The following is a 13,506-nucleotide window of genomic DNA, read 5'->3' on the forward strand; positions in this document are numbered from 1 at the left end:
GCAAGGCTGGCAGGACAGTGTTTTCACCAACATTGGCACAGCTCCACAGTGCCTAAGCAAGGAGAGCAGAGATGGTGATAATGAAGTGGTGGTAACCATGGTCAGTCAGCAGTGCCATCATAGCCAGACAGATTCATAGTGATGAGGCAGGTCCACAAACTGTGATAATGAACTCTTCAGCCCAGCAGATGATAGGATCCACTGGCTAGAAGAGGAAGCTGGACAAGTTTACTGTAGGAATAAAGCAAAAGTTTAACAGAAAGAATTAATTAACCACTAGAAAAAATTTCTGGAGACTGAAATGGGCTCTTTATCACAGAAATTGAAAAATCAAGACAGGACACTTTTCTGGCACTTCATACAGTAATTCCAGGCAGTTCTGTGGTTTAAAGAAAAGGTCAGACTAAGTGATCACTGTGGTTCCTTCTAGCCTTATTAACGTTGAGTCAGTGAGTCACCCCTCTACTGACACCTACTCTTGTATATCTTCTACAGTTATACAGATGTGATCACAGTCTAATTCAAAATTTTGTTTCTAATCAGATAGTATTTAAAAAGTAATCTCTATTATTTAGAGATCGTATTTATCAAATATCTATAAAATTATCTTTCAGTCAAAATAGATAGTGATGAAGAGTTTATTTCAGGGAGCTACAGAAAAATTCTTAACTTTGAGTAGACAGTCTCTTAAACCAGATCCTACTTAATCTTCAGAATTATGTCAAATTTGAGATGTAACACAAAAACTGTTGGATGCCTTGGAATTGCAAATCAAAAAAGTCTTCTCTTAACAATTTGGTGGTCTTTGGTCTGCAGCAAGGTCTATGCAGGGGAATTTGGCTTTGCTGTGTTTGTCCAGATACACACCTCCTCTGCATGCCAGTTGGGGTGACCTTCGCTTATCTGGGCACTATTTTGATGGGAAGGAAACCTGGGTTTACAGACTTGGGGGGGAGAAGTGCTGCAGATGTTCTGCTCAGACTTCCCCCTTCACAGTCTGAACTGTGGTGAATCGAGGATGATGGGGTGTGCCATGAAGCACACCTGTTTCACAGTCAATGCTTATCCCACACTTGCCAAGTCTTCTGAAAAGCACTAGGTATAACTGGCTATGAATGGAAGAGGTGCAAATGAAAGCACTCTTGATTTATCTGGCCTGTATTTATCAACTAATTACAAGCAGAGAGCTATAATTTCAATTTTAAATAAATGTAGAAAAAATCTTCTGTCTTAAAGAATAAATTTTTTACGTTATTGATTTTGTCTGTTTATGGCTGTTCTTCATGTTTTCTCTTGTCACAATTCAATTTGGCTAACTTCAAGAGAGTCTAAAACAGTCTTTCCATATGATGTTACACTTCTAGGAAAACTCCAAAAATCTAGTAATTCCATCCCATCACCTATGCTGCCGACTGCCAGCAGTGCAGTATATTTTCCTTGTGGAGGAAAAGAAAAAAAAAAAAAAAAAAAACCATTTTCCTCCTCATGCAGAAAAAAAAAAGAGGGTGGTTTGGGTTTTTTTTCCATGAAAAGAAAGAAATGCAACAGAGGAAATATGGCAGTGATCTGTTACATTGGAGACCCAGCTTTAAGTTCTTGCCTGGAGGCAATTCTTACCTATTGTATTATCAAACATCCATTGGTACAGGGCCCGATCATAGCAAATGCAGATTCACGTTGTTCCTTGAAATCTTGGAAGCCAAATTTTCCCACTCTCAGATGGTAGACCTAACTGCTGGACAACTGACTATTACCAAGCATGTCAGGACTTTTCAGGACCAGGAAAGCATTTCTGACAACACTTTGTTGAGAATATTTTGATAAAAAAAGATTTTCGTTTTCCCTAAGTACTTCTGGTGCGCACTTACTAGGTGAATTTCTTGCATCCAGATTACGTGTTCATGTCAAAATGCTTCTCAAGGCTAGGGATAAATACCTGGTGGTAAGAAAGAAAGGAAATAATTTGTGCAGTCGTAGAGTGATAAAGGACCTAGTTCATCTGAAATAATAACCAAGCGTGCCAATGTAGGAGCAGGCTATGAGCTCCCTCTTTCTTTCAAAGGCCTTGCAGCATTTAGTATTAATTATTTTGTAAGAGGAAAAGTAGTCAGGTCTTTCCAGTATGATCTCACAGGATCTTCAAGGAGTGAGTTAAAGGAACTCATGGTATGTGAAGTTCCATTACACAGAGGGATTTTTTTGCATGTACTGAAGGCTTAGGAAAAGATATTGATGGGAAAAATATGCAAGAGAAATAAAAGAAGAGGAAACTTCTTGGGTTTTGCTCAGCCCAGGGTTTTCACAATACAGTAAGAAGGAAGCTGTGTCAGACCCAGATTACAATATTCGTTTTTTCTCCGACTATTGATGTGGTTCATTGGTGGATGAAACAATGTTCTGTATTTCCTATATGTTGCCAAGAGCTTTCATTCTTCTAACAAAATATTGGAGATCCTGTTCGGATAATTTACCAGTATCCTTTCAGCTCTGATACAGCTTTAGCAATCAAATAGCTTGGGGGAAAGAGGAGGGAAGGGTTGTAGTCATCACTGACGTCAATGGTATATATGCATCACACCCCCAAAGTTGCCCTTTGCAAGGAAAAAATTAGGGCTTCAACAACTGGTTATTTCGTCTGAACATTTAAATTCTGTCACAAATACATTTTCATTCTCTAAATTGCACTCTTCTTTTAAATTGTGGTCCCACTATTGTTTTTCATACATAATAAAACATTTGAATGTCTAAATAGGAATGTTCCACTTTTAATATTGTTAGACAATCAGCATAGGAAGTGAAGCTTGAATATGGTTGATAGCACCAATCAACAGTAGTGTAGATAGCACTAATGCTTTAAATTAATCATAACATTATTGCATGATAACTCCAGTAATGAGTTCAGAAATGCTAGTCATACTTTTTTAATCTCACATTTTTCTCTATGTGGAAATGTAAAAAAAAAGGCACTGTTGAAAAAAAATTTAGTTGTATTTTGAAAAGCTCACAACAGTTTAAACAGAGCCTTTTTTCTCTGTAGAGGTGACAGGGATGCCTAAAATCTAGTTCTCTTTGTTTCTTCTCTTTCTTTGGAGGACTTGGGCTGTTCAAATAAGGGAAAAAAAAAAAGAAAAAAAAAAAGAGATAGAACAGTGAAAGAAATTAGGTAGATCACTTTGAAGATTAAAATTTTCCTTTCCTAAAGGTTCAAAAAGGGAGAAGAACACTGCAGCTTTCTCTAGCATGGATCCTGCATGATGGTTGTATCTTGGGGGGACTGCTGCGCTCACCTGAGTTCTTTAGTCAATGAAGGCTCCAAAATGCAAAGATATTTGGGTACCCAATTTCTACTGAAACTGATGGATGTTTGGTACTTGAAGAGTCTTGGTTCTGAACAGAGACTTGTGGATGTGGCTGTAGTTCGTCTAGAAAGATTCCTCAGTATCTTCTGGGTAGTTGTTTCTTACCCTTGATTGTGTTCACCCTCTCCCACTGCTCTGGTGAAGTGAATATGAAACAGAAATATGTATTTTTTATTAACAATTACTTTATTATATTCATTACCCTACTGGTTTCTTGGGGGTTTTGAGAAGATTAGCAATTTCTTCATTCCGACTCTGTGACTGATTAAAAGTTGCTGTTTTTCCTAACTCATATTCAGACTCATCATCTCTCTACAACAGGATGCTTTGGCAATCCTGGCCCTAATAGGAAATGACTCTTCTACTTCATTTTACCACTTCATTTTATGTTTACCAGGAGGATGTAATCTTGACTGGAGCTGAACTGGGGACACAGTACTTGAATGTAGTGTTAACCCCTCTTTAGCTGAGCCCTCTTCTACAGGACTGTCTGTTGGTCTGAGAATTTAGCTTGGTAGCAGTGATGAGACAGCAGAGATGAGAAAGACTACTTATCTTTTCATCTTCTGTCTTGGGATAAGAATACATTAATTTCTGTATGTCAAAAATAATTATTCTTTTACTTTTTTCCTTTTGTACTACAACTACTCTAAGGCCAACAGGTTTGTCTAGAGCTGGAGGGGAGGGAAGAAATCTGTTTGGAAAGAAACTACTCTTCATTTTTTCTTACTGTACTCTCTGATAAAAGACATGTTGTTCCATAAATGTGCTTCTGTGCAGGATCATTTGTGGATGATATTAAAATAATTTTAAAAGTAAATTGTCATTAACTTTTCAGTTACACATACATAGATGTATGCTGCCAGTAGCTGGACAAGGAAAGAAAAAAAATTGTACTCAGCAAAATCAAACTCAGAAATAATTACTTAAGTACATGCTTATTTTCTGTTTTTTTAAAGATTCTGCCATTTTCCTCCCAGCTCCACGTATGTCTTCTGTGACTGGCAGCCCTCATACCCTCCTCACTGGGATCAGTCCATTCCCACAGGATCCCACATGCATGAAAAAGTGCTTTACTGGAATGCTCTTTTTTTCTCTTATTATCATTTTTTTCCCCCCAAATAACTAGCAAAATGAAACTTCAGAAAAACATAATGTGTTAAACAAAAAATCCACAAACCTTGCGGGTCCCTCCCCTGTAGTCCAGCTTCACACATCAGAAGGCTTCCAGAGTAATTTTTGGTCTCGGCACGGAGTCTGTTTGAAAATCGCTTCAAAGCAAAAATGGGTGATGGCAGTGAGACTGTGCCTCGCAGACTCTGGACGAAGATGAAAAGGGAACTGAGCACCAGAGTTTGGCTTTTGAGGGTGTTTTGTGGGTTTCTTCATAAAGCAGAGGGATCAGCAAACTGATTCTCATTGTTCTCAAATGTGCTTCAAGTATGGGCATAGGAAAGCGGGAGGTATATCCCAGCACAAGAAGCTTGTGTTTTGTTTTGGAGAGATTGCATACCTGCTTAGTGTGATATCACATATGTATAGCACATATTTCACTTTATATATTTCTGATTTCAAGCTAAAATCCCAAAACGTTGAGCACTGTTTTTGTTGCAATGTGGAATCACCATGCTCTTTAATCAGGAGGCACTTTTTAAAGAAAATGTCTACTGGAGGAAAAGAAAAGGCCTCCTGCATGCTTGGACCCCTGCCTAGTCCACCTGCTCACAGCTGGTGGCTTTCCTCTGATGGTGCACAGCAGGCGGCCCCCGGCCCCTCTGTGGCACATGGCGCACATTCACTGCATGATATTCACTGCGTGACATTCACTGCGAAGGAGGGGGGCACTGTCAAAGGAGAAGACAATTTAAACTGGTAGTTTTTCATCTATAAAAGTAGAGACAATTCACCTAGCTTAAATTCTCTCTCTCCCTCTCTGCAAACTCCCCTCTAATTCAGAATCAGAGGTTGGTAACCTGAAGAACCTTACTAGGCCTATAATGTCTTCTTTTTCCATCTTTCCATGGTGAAACAGAAAGTGCTACCTTTGGAAATAAAAGTGTATGTGTGCTTGGTTTTTAAAATTTTGAACTCAGTATCACACCAAAATCTTTTGAATTGCAGGCATTAGAAGAGCCAACCAAGACTGCTAGTGTGACTGAAGGTACTGCTTTGGACACCCATTCAGAGGTAGTGCTGTTATATGTCTTTCAAATCTTTATTTGAAAACAAAAAGCAAAGGTTAACTGAGTGATCCATCCTCCTTCTTCAGATGTGCTCCCCTGCCCAGCTCAGACAACAAACAGAAGAGCTGTGTGCTGTCATTGACCAAGTTCTGCAGGACCCGTTGACTATGGTAACCCCTCAGTATGTGTGATTGACTTTTTCTCTTCCTTTCCTTTTTTCTCTTGTCATTAATAAGTCTGTTCTCTGTTGAAAAAAATCTTCCAGCGCCGATGCGAGTCTTCTCCAAGTTTTCTGCAGATGAGCACAGAGTCAGATGTTGGCAAGGTACGTGAATAAGCCCACCCACACACCAAGGTAGATATCAAGGGAAGCAAAATCACAATAGAGCCTATGGCAACAATAAAGCCTATGGCAACAGTAAAGCCTATGGCAACAGAAAGCTGCAGCTGAGAGATGTAACATCAGTAGAAGTGTCTGGTGGTTTAAAAGACATGGAAGGACAGAACTGTAGCCCTGGAGTCAGTGCAGTCTTTTTTGCAGGATGCTTTCCTGAAGTCAGGATGAGTTATACTATGAAAGAGAAACTGTTCATTAAGGCCTCAGAGGCTAGAATCCACAAGGAAGAAGTCCTTCACACCTTGCCTTCCATATTGCAGGGTCTCTGGCCATCTCCCAGATTTCGTCCCATCTATGTTGGGGGGGGTTTATTAACCTTTCAGAACATTTTTTTTTCCATGTTCACTATTGGTTTTCAAAAACTGGGATAATTAAAAGAATAAGTAGACTTGCTCTTAAGTGCTGATTTCCTTTTAACTCTGGCCCCTCACGGCGGGGGGATGTCTGCTACATCCATTTACCCTGGATAACTCAGAAACAGGTAGTGAGAGGCAGGGATAACTTTCTATACTGGTGTTAAACTTCTGGTTTCACTAAGTTATATTGATGTGCCTTCTGGGTTCAGAAGCATGACTAACCAAGGGAAGAGGGTCCTGTACTCAGTTTGCCCCAGGTAAATTTAAGTTGCTTGTGGTAGCTAAAGGAAAGTGAAAATGGCAGAAATCCAACTGGAAATGGGAGGAAAGGGATTTTTGGCAGAGGAACACATCAAGAAGTTAATGCATTCAAAATATCCTGCACAATGTCCAGGTCCACCGATAGGGCACAGAACAAGCATTCCTGAGTGGCTATATTCAATATGCACTTCAAATTTAATTTTCGTTTTTGAAATTACTTCTGTCAACCATCACACAACAGGCAGCTGAAAGATGGAAACATGATAGTAGCCAAAAAAGCAAGCAGAGACTGTAACTGAGGGAATGTTTTGCAATGCCTGCGCTGAATCCGAAGTGTTTAAAATGTTACTAAGTTGAGCTATAGCATCCGAAACCTACTTCCTTGGGCAATTGAGAATTGAGCCTTGAACGAATGGAAGGCATCTGTTAGCAGTCATGAAACCAAATAAAGGGAGCAAGAGGTGAGTTTAACAGGATGCAACATAGGGACCAAGCTAAAGGTTGTGAGGACCTCAAAATGAGAGAGCAAAGTGCTTAAACTGACGGTAAAAGAGAGTCATAAACAGGAAGGAAAAAAGAGTGTATGTTGTAAGTAAATGCCTTAGAAATAACATGGATTAGTCAGATGAAAGCAGTTCTTGCAAATGAGAACACGGAAAGGTGCCATTTCAGGTTATATTGTGAGCAAATGTAACTTAAATTTCATGGGGCAACCACACCCATGGCTATCTACTAATAAGCATTTTGTTATGAGAGTTCTCAGGGATAATTTAAACGCCTTTCTCAACAGAGTGGGATCAATGTTTCTGAGCAGTAAAAATGAAATAGTATTTTCTACAATAAACATATGAAGCAAAACTTTAATATACCTTATTCTCATGTGTCACAGGAATCCTTCTGGAAAACAGATTATTTCTTGAATTTGAGCAATTAGTAACTTGTCACAATGATGAAAATCTCTTTGAGTTACTTCTCAGATTAACTCTTTGCTCTTAATATATCTATGTATTTTGTACAAGATACCAACAACACTGCAGAGATCAGCTGGGCGTGAAACCAGATATGTAAGTACTTTTATAATTACTCTACATTTTGCATGCAGAAATGTCTAATTTGTCTGCTCTTGGTACAATACTGGGTGAGCCTGCACAGGCATCTACTTATGAGGTGTTGACTAGCATAGAGAAGCAAGTATGTTAGAGCACTGGCAATAGAGACGTGAGATGTCTTCCCACTGCTGTAAATCCATCATGGCCGGAATCTCTTCAGTGCGCTGTCTATTGATAATTTTATCTGTGTGAATATGATGTTAAAATTAATTTCTTCACACACTTTGTTGTTGTTGTTTGCTTCAAGCGTGGGGCAAGAGCTCAGCTATTTGGCAGACTGTTATGAGTGCTGAAGGGTGCATTTGTTTGGACTCAGCCTGCGCTGTAGGGGACTTGCTTTGGTAGAAGTCCTTTAGTTCTTGCCTATCCATCAGAATTTGGGGTTAACCCGAACTTTGCTTTCCAAGGTATAGAGTTGGCTGAAAATCCAGTTTATCCTTAGATGAATAGAAGCTCTTTTGTCACATATATGCACATTCCAACATATAAAGAAAAACACTATATTGAGTCATCTGTTCAATTATTGAAACATTAAATCCAATTAACATTTTAATTCTTACTAGCACACACAGTAACTGCAGGTTCCGTATTTTACTTACAACTCATCCAGTCATGTGGTGAGAAACCTCTGCTTACTATTCGTCATTCAGCATTTCTGTTGAACCTCAAATCAAAGCAGTGCTGGCAAAGCAATAGAAGTCTTCCAGTTTTATGTCAGCACAATGCTTCACTGATCAATTCAATTTTGCTTCTTGAATGTGGCGGTATGCATATTTTATTGCATACTGTGATTTTTACGTGATAGATTGTGCTGGCTCATACTAATTAGAAAAGATATTGGAAGAGAGCTTTTTAATGAAATAAAAGAGTGTGTTTCAGAGGTAGTCTGTGAGAACAGAGTATATTTAATACCATACCAGTGCAGATCTCCAGCTCCCAAAACTGTGGCTGACATATATCATAAATTCAAGCATCTAACTTATATGCCCAGGGATACAGTTAGGTTTTCTTTGCTGGCATAGAAAATCACCCTTACAAACTCTTCCTTCTCAGTCTCCCCTGGAACTTTCTAGATAAATGAAACAAATCAATATTTAAAAATATGTTTGGGAATAATGCAGAGGATTATTGGTAGGCTAAACTTTCCTATAAATTTTACAAGCATGTTGAATTTTTTGTGCGTCAGAAAATAGACCATGGTCTTTAGGCTGTGCTGTGGTAGCTGAACTTGGTGTGTCCAGGCTCTCCTGGACTCTGCCATCGCTGCACTCTGCAGCAGAATCTCCTGAGGGACGAGACAGGTGTCCGTAACAGCCCCCATACTTCACAGCTCTTTCCCCCTCTCTTGGTCTGCTTCCTTGGTAGGACATACAAAGGCTGTTTCTGTCCCAGCTAATAAATCAGGCAGTGGCTTGTCCTCTGGCCCTTAGGGTGAGGGCACAGTAAGGTGGTTTTCCATAGACTTGTCTTCTCCTCTTCCCCTTCCACTTCCCTCCCTTCAAAGTGAGCCCCCCAGCCCAGCACGACACCCAGGGTGGCCTCATCCCTTCAGCTCACTGAGAGCAGCATGCTCCATGCTACCACACAGACCACGATGGAGAACCAGAACTACCAGAAGAGGGGTAGTTGGTGTGGACCAAAGCATGCAAGGGAGCGTGCTAACCATTAACTGGAAAGGACCTGTTCCTGAGCCTCTGTGTGTGCTGACTTTTGTTCACTACAGGAGATACAGTCCAAAGGCCAACATTTCTTCATAGTAGGTACAAGATGTCTGTTTTGAAACAAGGTGCCTACTTTGAGCCAATCTAACAGTGTCTCTGGTAGAAATCAGGAACTGAATACTGTATGGACACTTGTTATCATAATATCAAATTGTGAGTTCCCCCAGGAGATCTGTGGTGTCTTAAGTGAGCTGTCTTGGAGTAATGATTTTCAGCCATCCTTTTTTCACAAATCTTTTTTTCTTTTAGAAGTAGGCTTTTAGTTTATGCAACTAAATTAATTTTACTAGAAATAATTAAAATGGTAATTTAGCAATGTAATTTTCTTAATCTTTTTGTATTCATGATGTCTGATATTGAGACGCTTGTCAAAATGTTGCTTTGAGGGTGTTTTTGGTTGAAAGAAAATCTTTAGTTTGTTTATGAGTGAGGGATAGGAAAATCTGTCATCATGCTAAAGTATTATTTATAAACACGCACATATATAAATGTATATGTATGCACACATGATAATATTACTAATTACTTCAATAGATTATATGGAGTAGTAGACTATACAAATATCTTGAAATAGCCTGCCATTTAACAATTAAAATGGCATAGATTTGCCTTGGCCTCAATTACTTTTTGTCTTCTCATGCACTTCAGAACCTTTTAAGGGTGTAAATGATTGTACAAATAGCAAGGAAGTGTATAAAAAGTATGGAAAAATGTCTGATGTCAGTGAAATTACAGCAGTTTGTCCCAGCTGACAGCTAAGTACTAGTTGTCATTTAACAGCTTCTTAAACTGTATGGTCTTTGATATGATCCCATTCACCATTTTATAATAGTGCATCTCTGTTGGCTTTAGGGATGATACTGCTGATTTGTAATAATAATATAATAGCATAATCATTCTCTAAATAAATTACTTTTATGGCTATTGAGTGCCCTAATATATATACTTAGTCATTGTGTTTCCAAATAAGTACTGGCACCAACGAAAGCTTTCTTAACTTTAATTTCAAGTTCTAGCAAATTTATAATTTTGTCATTTAGCCCACTTACAACTATTTAAAAAATAATTTCTCATGATTAATTGGAAAAATTACTTTGCATATTATTGACATTTTTGCTCTCCTTGACAGTTTTATTCTAACAAAAAATCTTTTTTAAGGGTTATAGACATGACATACAAGTGAAAAAATGAGAGAACATGAAGCAGCTAAAAATGCACACAGACCTGCAGAAATAAGTAGTGCTTTTCTTTATCTGTGGTCTGCTGTGCTTATATACATTTCAGGTATATTGAAATGAGATTTACTCTTAATTTGCACCACTGAAGTGAGAGAATTTAATTCCAGCCCGTTTGTATCTGTAGATAATTCTGAAGTGCTTTGATGTCTTTAAGCTCACAATGAGATTGGTCATCACACTTGTTTAATGGTATGAAAGCGAGTCCCTGGTATGTAAGTAACCACTAGTAAAAACTCTAGTTTACTCTGTCAAGGGCAGAAGATATACTTCTTGTAGATTTAGTGCTAAATCACAGCTGTCCCTGTGTGGTGGGAAGGTTTCCTCCACCAATGCCTGTGTTTAGAGATGTGAGTGCTCTCAGTGAGGAGCACAGTCCTCCACCATGACTCTTGGTGATGCTGTTCTCACCACCAACGCAGGAGTAGAGCCAACAGGTCCAGGGAGTGATTAAACATCTCTATTTAGCACTTGGGAGACCACATCCAGAGTTCTGTGGCGAAATCTCTGCAAGATCTTTGTCACAGGGGGACAAGGGAAGAGCATGTTCTTCCCCTCCAAACGTGTTGGAATTGCTTTTCTGCTTGAAATGGTGAGAGGAACATATAGTTGAGTTGACAAAAATCCAACCGTAGTGGTCCTTTGGCACAGGGTGCAGGTTGTAATGGCACTGACTTGTTTTCTACTACAGCTACATCTAACCATGGTATCTAGTACTTTTTTTACCACCATACTGAAGAATATTCACATTTTAGAGTCTCAAGGCCTCCAAATCACACCTACATCAAGGAAGGGCATGTTATCTGTACAGAAACACTGTGTTGTCCAGTGGAACTCCTACAGAGCTTGAAGGAGTTGATAGGAGGGATCAATGCACCAGAAATTCTGAATCTTACCACTATGTGGGCAAATAAGCCTGTGGCACATGGCTATTTCACATACACACACAAATACTTTGCATCTATCACATTTACCCTTGATCTGGAAAATAGGGCTTCTGCTGTTCAATGTACACTCAGAAAAAAAAAAGTAATACTTGAGTAGGATTGTTCTGGTTTTCATAATGTAAAGTCAGAAGGATGAGAAGGTTGGACTGAGTTCCCAATACAATTGATAGTGTTAATAGCATTCATGCTGCAAATTAACAGAAAATGACAGGCTCAGAAATGTCAGGATTTACATTTCGAGATTAGATCGAGATGAAAAAGTGAAACTTGTTGCACTGGAAAAAAGGATCCCTAAAATTTTAATAACAGGCATTCATATTTGATTATACCTAGAAATAAACTGGAAATGACAATATTTTAACTTCTCTTACCAATTGCATGTCACTGCATCAGTGGTAGAAGCTTCTGTACCTAAGCATACTGCTGTCCATGGATTTTTCTTTTGTTGTCACTACAATCACTTTGATATTGTATGTAATACTGTATATATTTACCTTTTTTGCAGGCCAACCTTTACAAATCGACACCTATGGTAACAGAGAGTCAGCAGGTATGTATAGCTGTGATACGCTGTTTTTCAAAATTTGCACAGGCATAAAATCTAAAGTAATTATTATTTACTTTCTTAGTCCTTTGAAAGAGGCTGCGTCAATATCCTCCTACAAAACTGCATTGCTTCTACAGAGCTGCATTGCTTTCTTCTGTACTGAATACACACCCATTTTAAGTAACTGTAAATCCTGACATTACTTGTAAACCCATGGACCAAATGACAAACTAGAGAGTCTTGCTGAATCTTGAGGTGTATGACAACTATAGAGTCTACTGCTCGTTCTTGGACTCTTAATATTTCACTTTTACAATTTTTTTTATATGCAACAACGTGGCATCTATTTTCTTCTTACATGCTGGTTTAAATCAAAGCTGGCTTAACTGGTGAAAAGCAAGGGTAAAATCAAATCAAGAAAGGGAGATTATGCACTAGATGTTCATTTTAGCTCTGATCACAATTTAGTCCTGTTGGAGCCAAACTTTCTGAAGAAGAGTCAGAGGAGAGGTCATGGAGTTTGTCCAAGTCCAGTGACCACTAATGAATGCTTAGGGAAAAAATGAGATATGGATGAGAAATTTTCCCTATTGTATTTCAGCTAATGGAAAATTAGGGACTTCCTGAATCGATTTCTTCTGTTTAGTAATCTTTGACCACTTCTTTTTTCATGATTTTTTCCAGTTACTTTTTGGATCTTGTTATGCTTTGGTCGCTACAACATTCTGTAGCAATAGAGTTTACTTTTTAATTATGGATTGTGTGAAATGGTACTTTATTTCTCTGTTTTAAACCTACCACTTGACCTCAATTCTTGTACTGAAATAGCAAATAATTGTTCTTTCTTCACATTCTAAATAATATTAATGATTTTGTAGATATTAACCATCACTCACCTCTTCATACAGAAAAGTCAAAATTGCTTAGTCACTCTTTGAGGAGTATGGATACTGTCACATATCTGTGATGATCCTTGTTGCCCTTTTCTATATGCAGATAGACAGACGACACCAAATTGGGCGGGAGTGTTGATCTTGGGGAAGAGTGGCTGGAAAGCTGCCCAGAGGAAAAGGACCTGGGGGTGCTGATTGACAGCCGGCTGAACATGAGCCGGCAGTGTGCCCAGGTGGCCAAGAAGGCCAATGGCATCCTGGCTTGTATCAGAAATAGTGTGGCCAGCAGGAGCAGGGAGGTGATCGTGCCCCTGTACTCGGCACTGGTGAGGCCGCACCTCGAATCCTGTGTTCAGTTTTGGGCCCCTCACTACAAGAAGGACATGGAGGTGCTGGAGCGTGTCCAGAGAAGGGCAACGAAGCTGGTGAAGGGCCTGGAGCACAAGTCTTATGAGGAGCGGCTGAGGGAGCTGGGACTGTTTAGCCTGGAGAAGAGGA

General features: G+C 39.1%; 1 protein-coding gene across 3 annotated transcripts in view; it reads left to right on the top strand.

Annotated features, from left to right (window-relative positions):
- The window catches only part of MLIP (muscular LMNA interacting protein), a 103,875-nt gene that overhangs the window by 53,757 nt on the left and 36,612 nt on the right, over positions 1-13,506 (top strand). For all 3 annotated transcript variants that reach the window (XM_075148027.1, XM_075148029.1, XM_075148028.1), the window contains 5 exons: positions 5,481-5,546; positions 5,629-5,712; positions 5,808-5,867; positions 7,576-7,620; positions 12,074-12,118. In XM_075148027.1, the coding sequence (XP_075004128.1) occupies positions 5,481-5,546; positions 5,629-5,712; positions 5,808-5,867; positions 7,576-7,620; positions 12,074-12,118 (300 nt within the window). The remainder of the gene's footprint in view (positions 1-5,480; positions 5,547-5,628; positions 5,713-5,807; positions 5,868-7,575; positions 7,621-12,073; positions 12,119-13,506) is intronic.

This window comes from Calonectris borealis, chromosome 3, assembly GCF_964195595.1.
Source record: "Calonectris borealis chromosome 3, bCalBor7.hap1.2, whole genome shotgun sequence".
In the NCBI taxonomy this organism is placed as follows: Eukaryota; Metazoa; Chordata; class Aves; order Procellariiformes; family Procellariidae; genus Calonectris; species Calonectris borealis.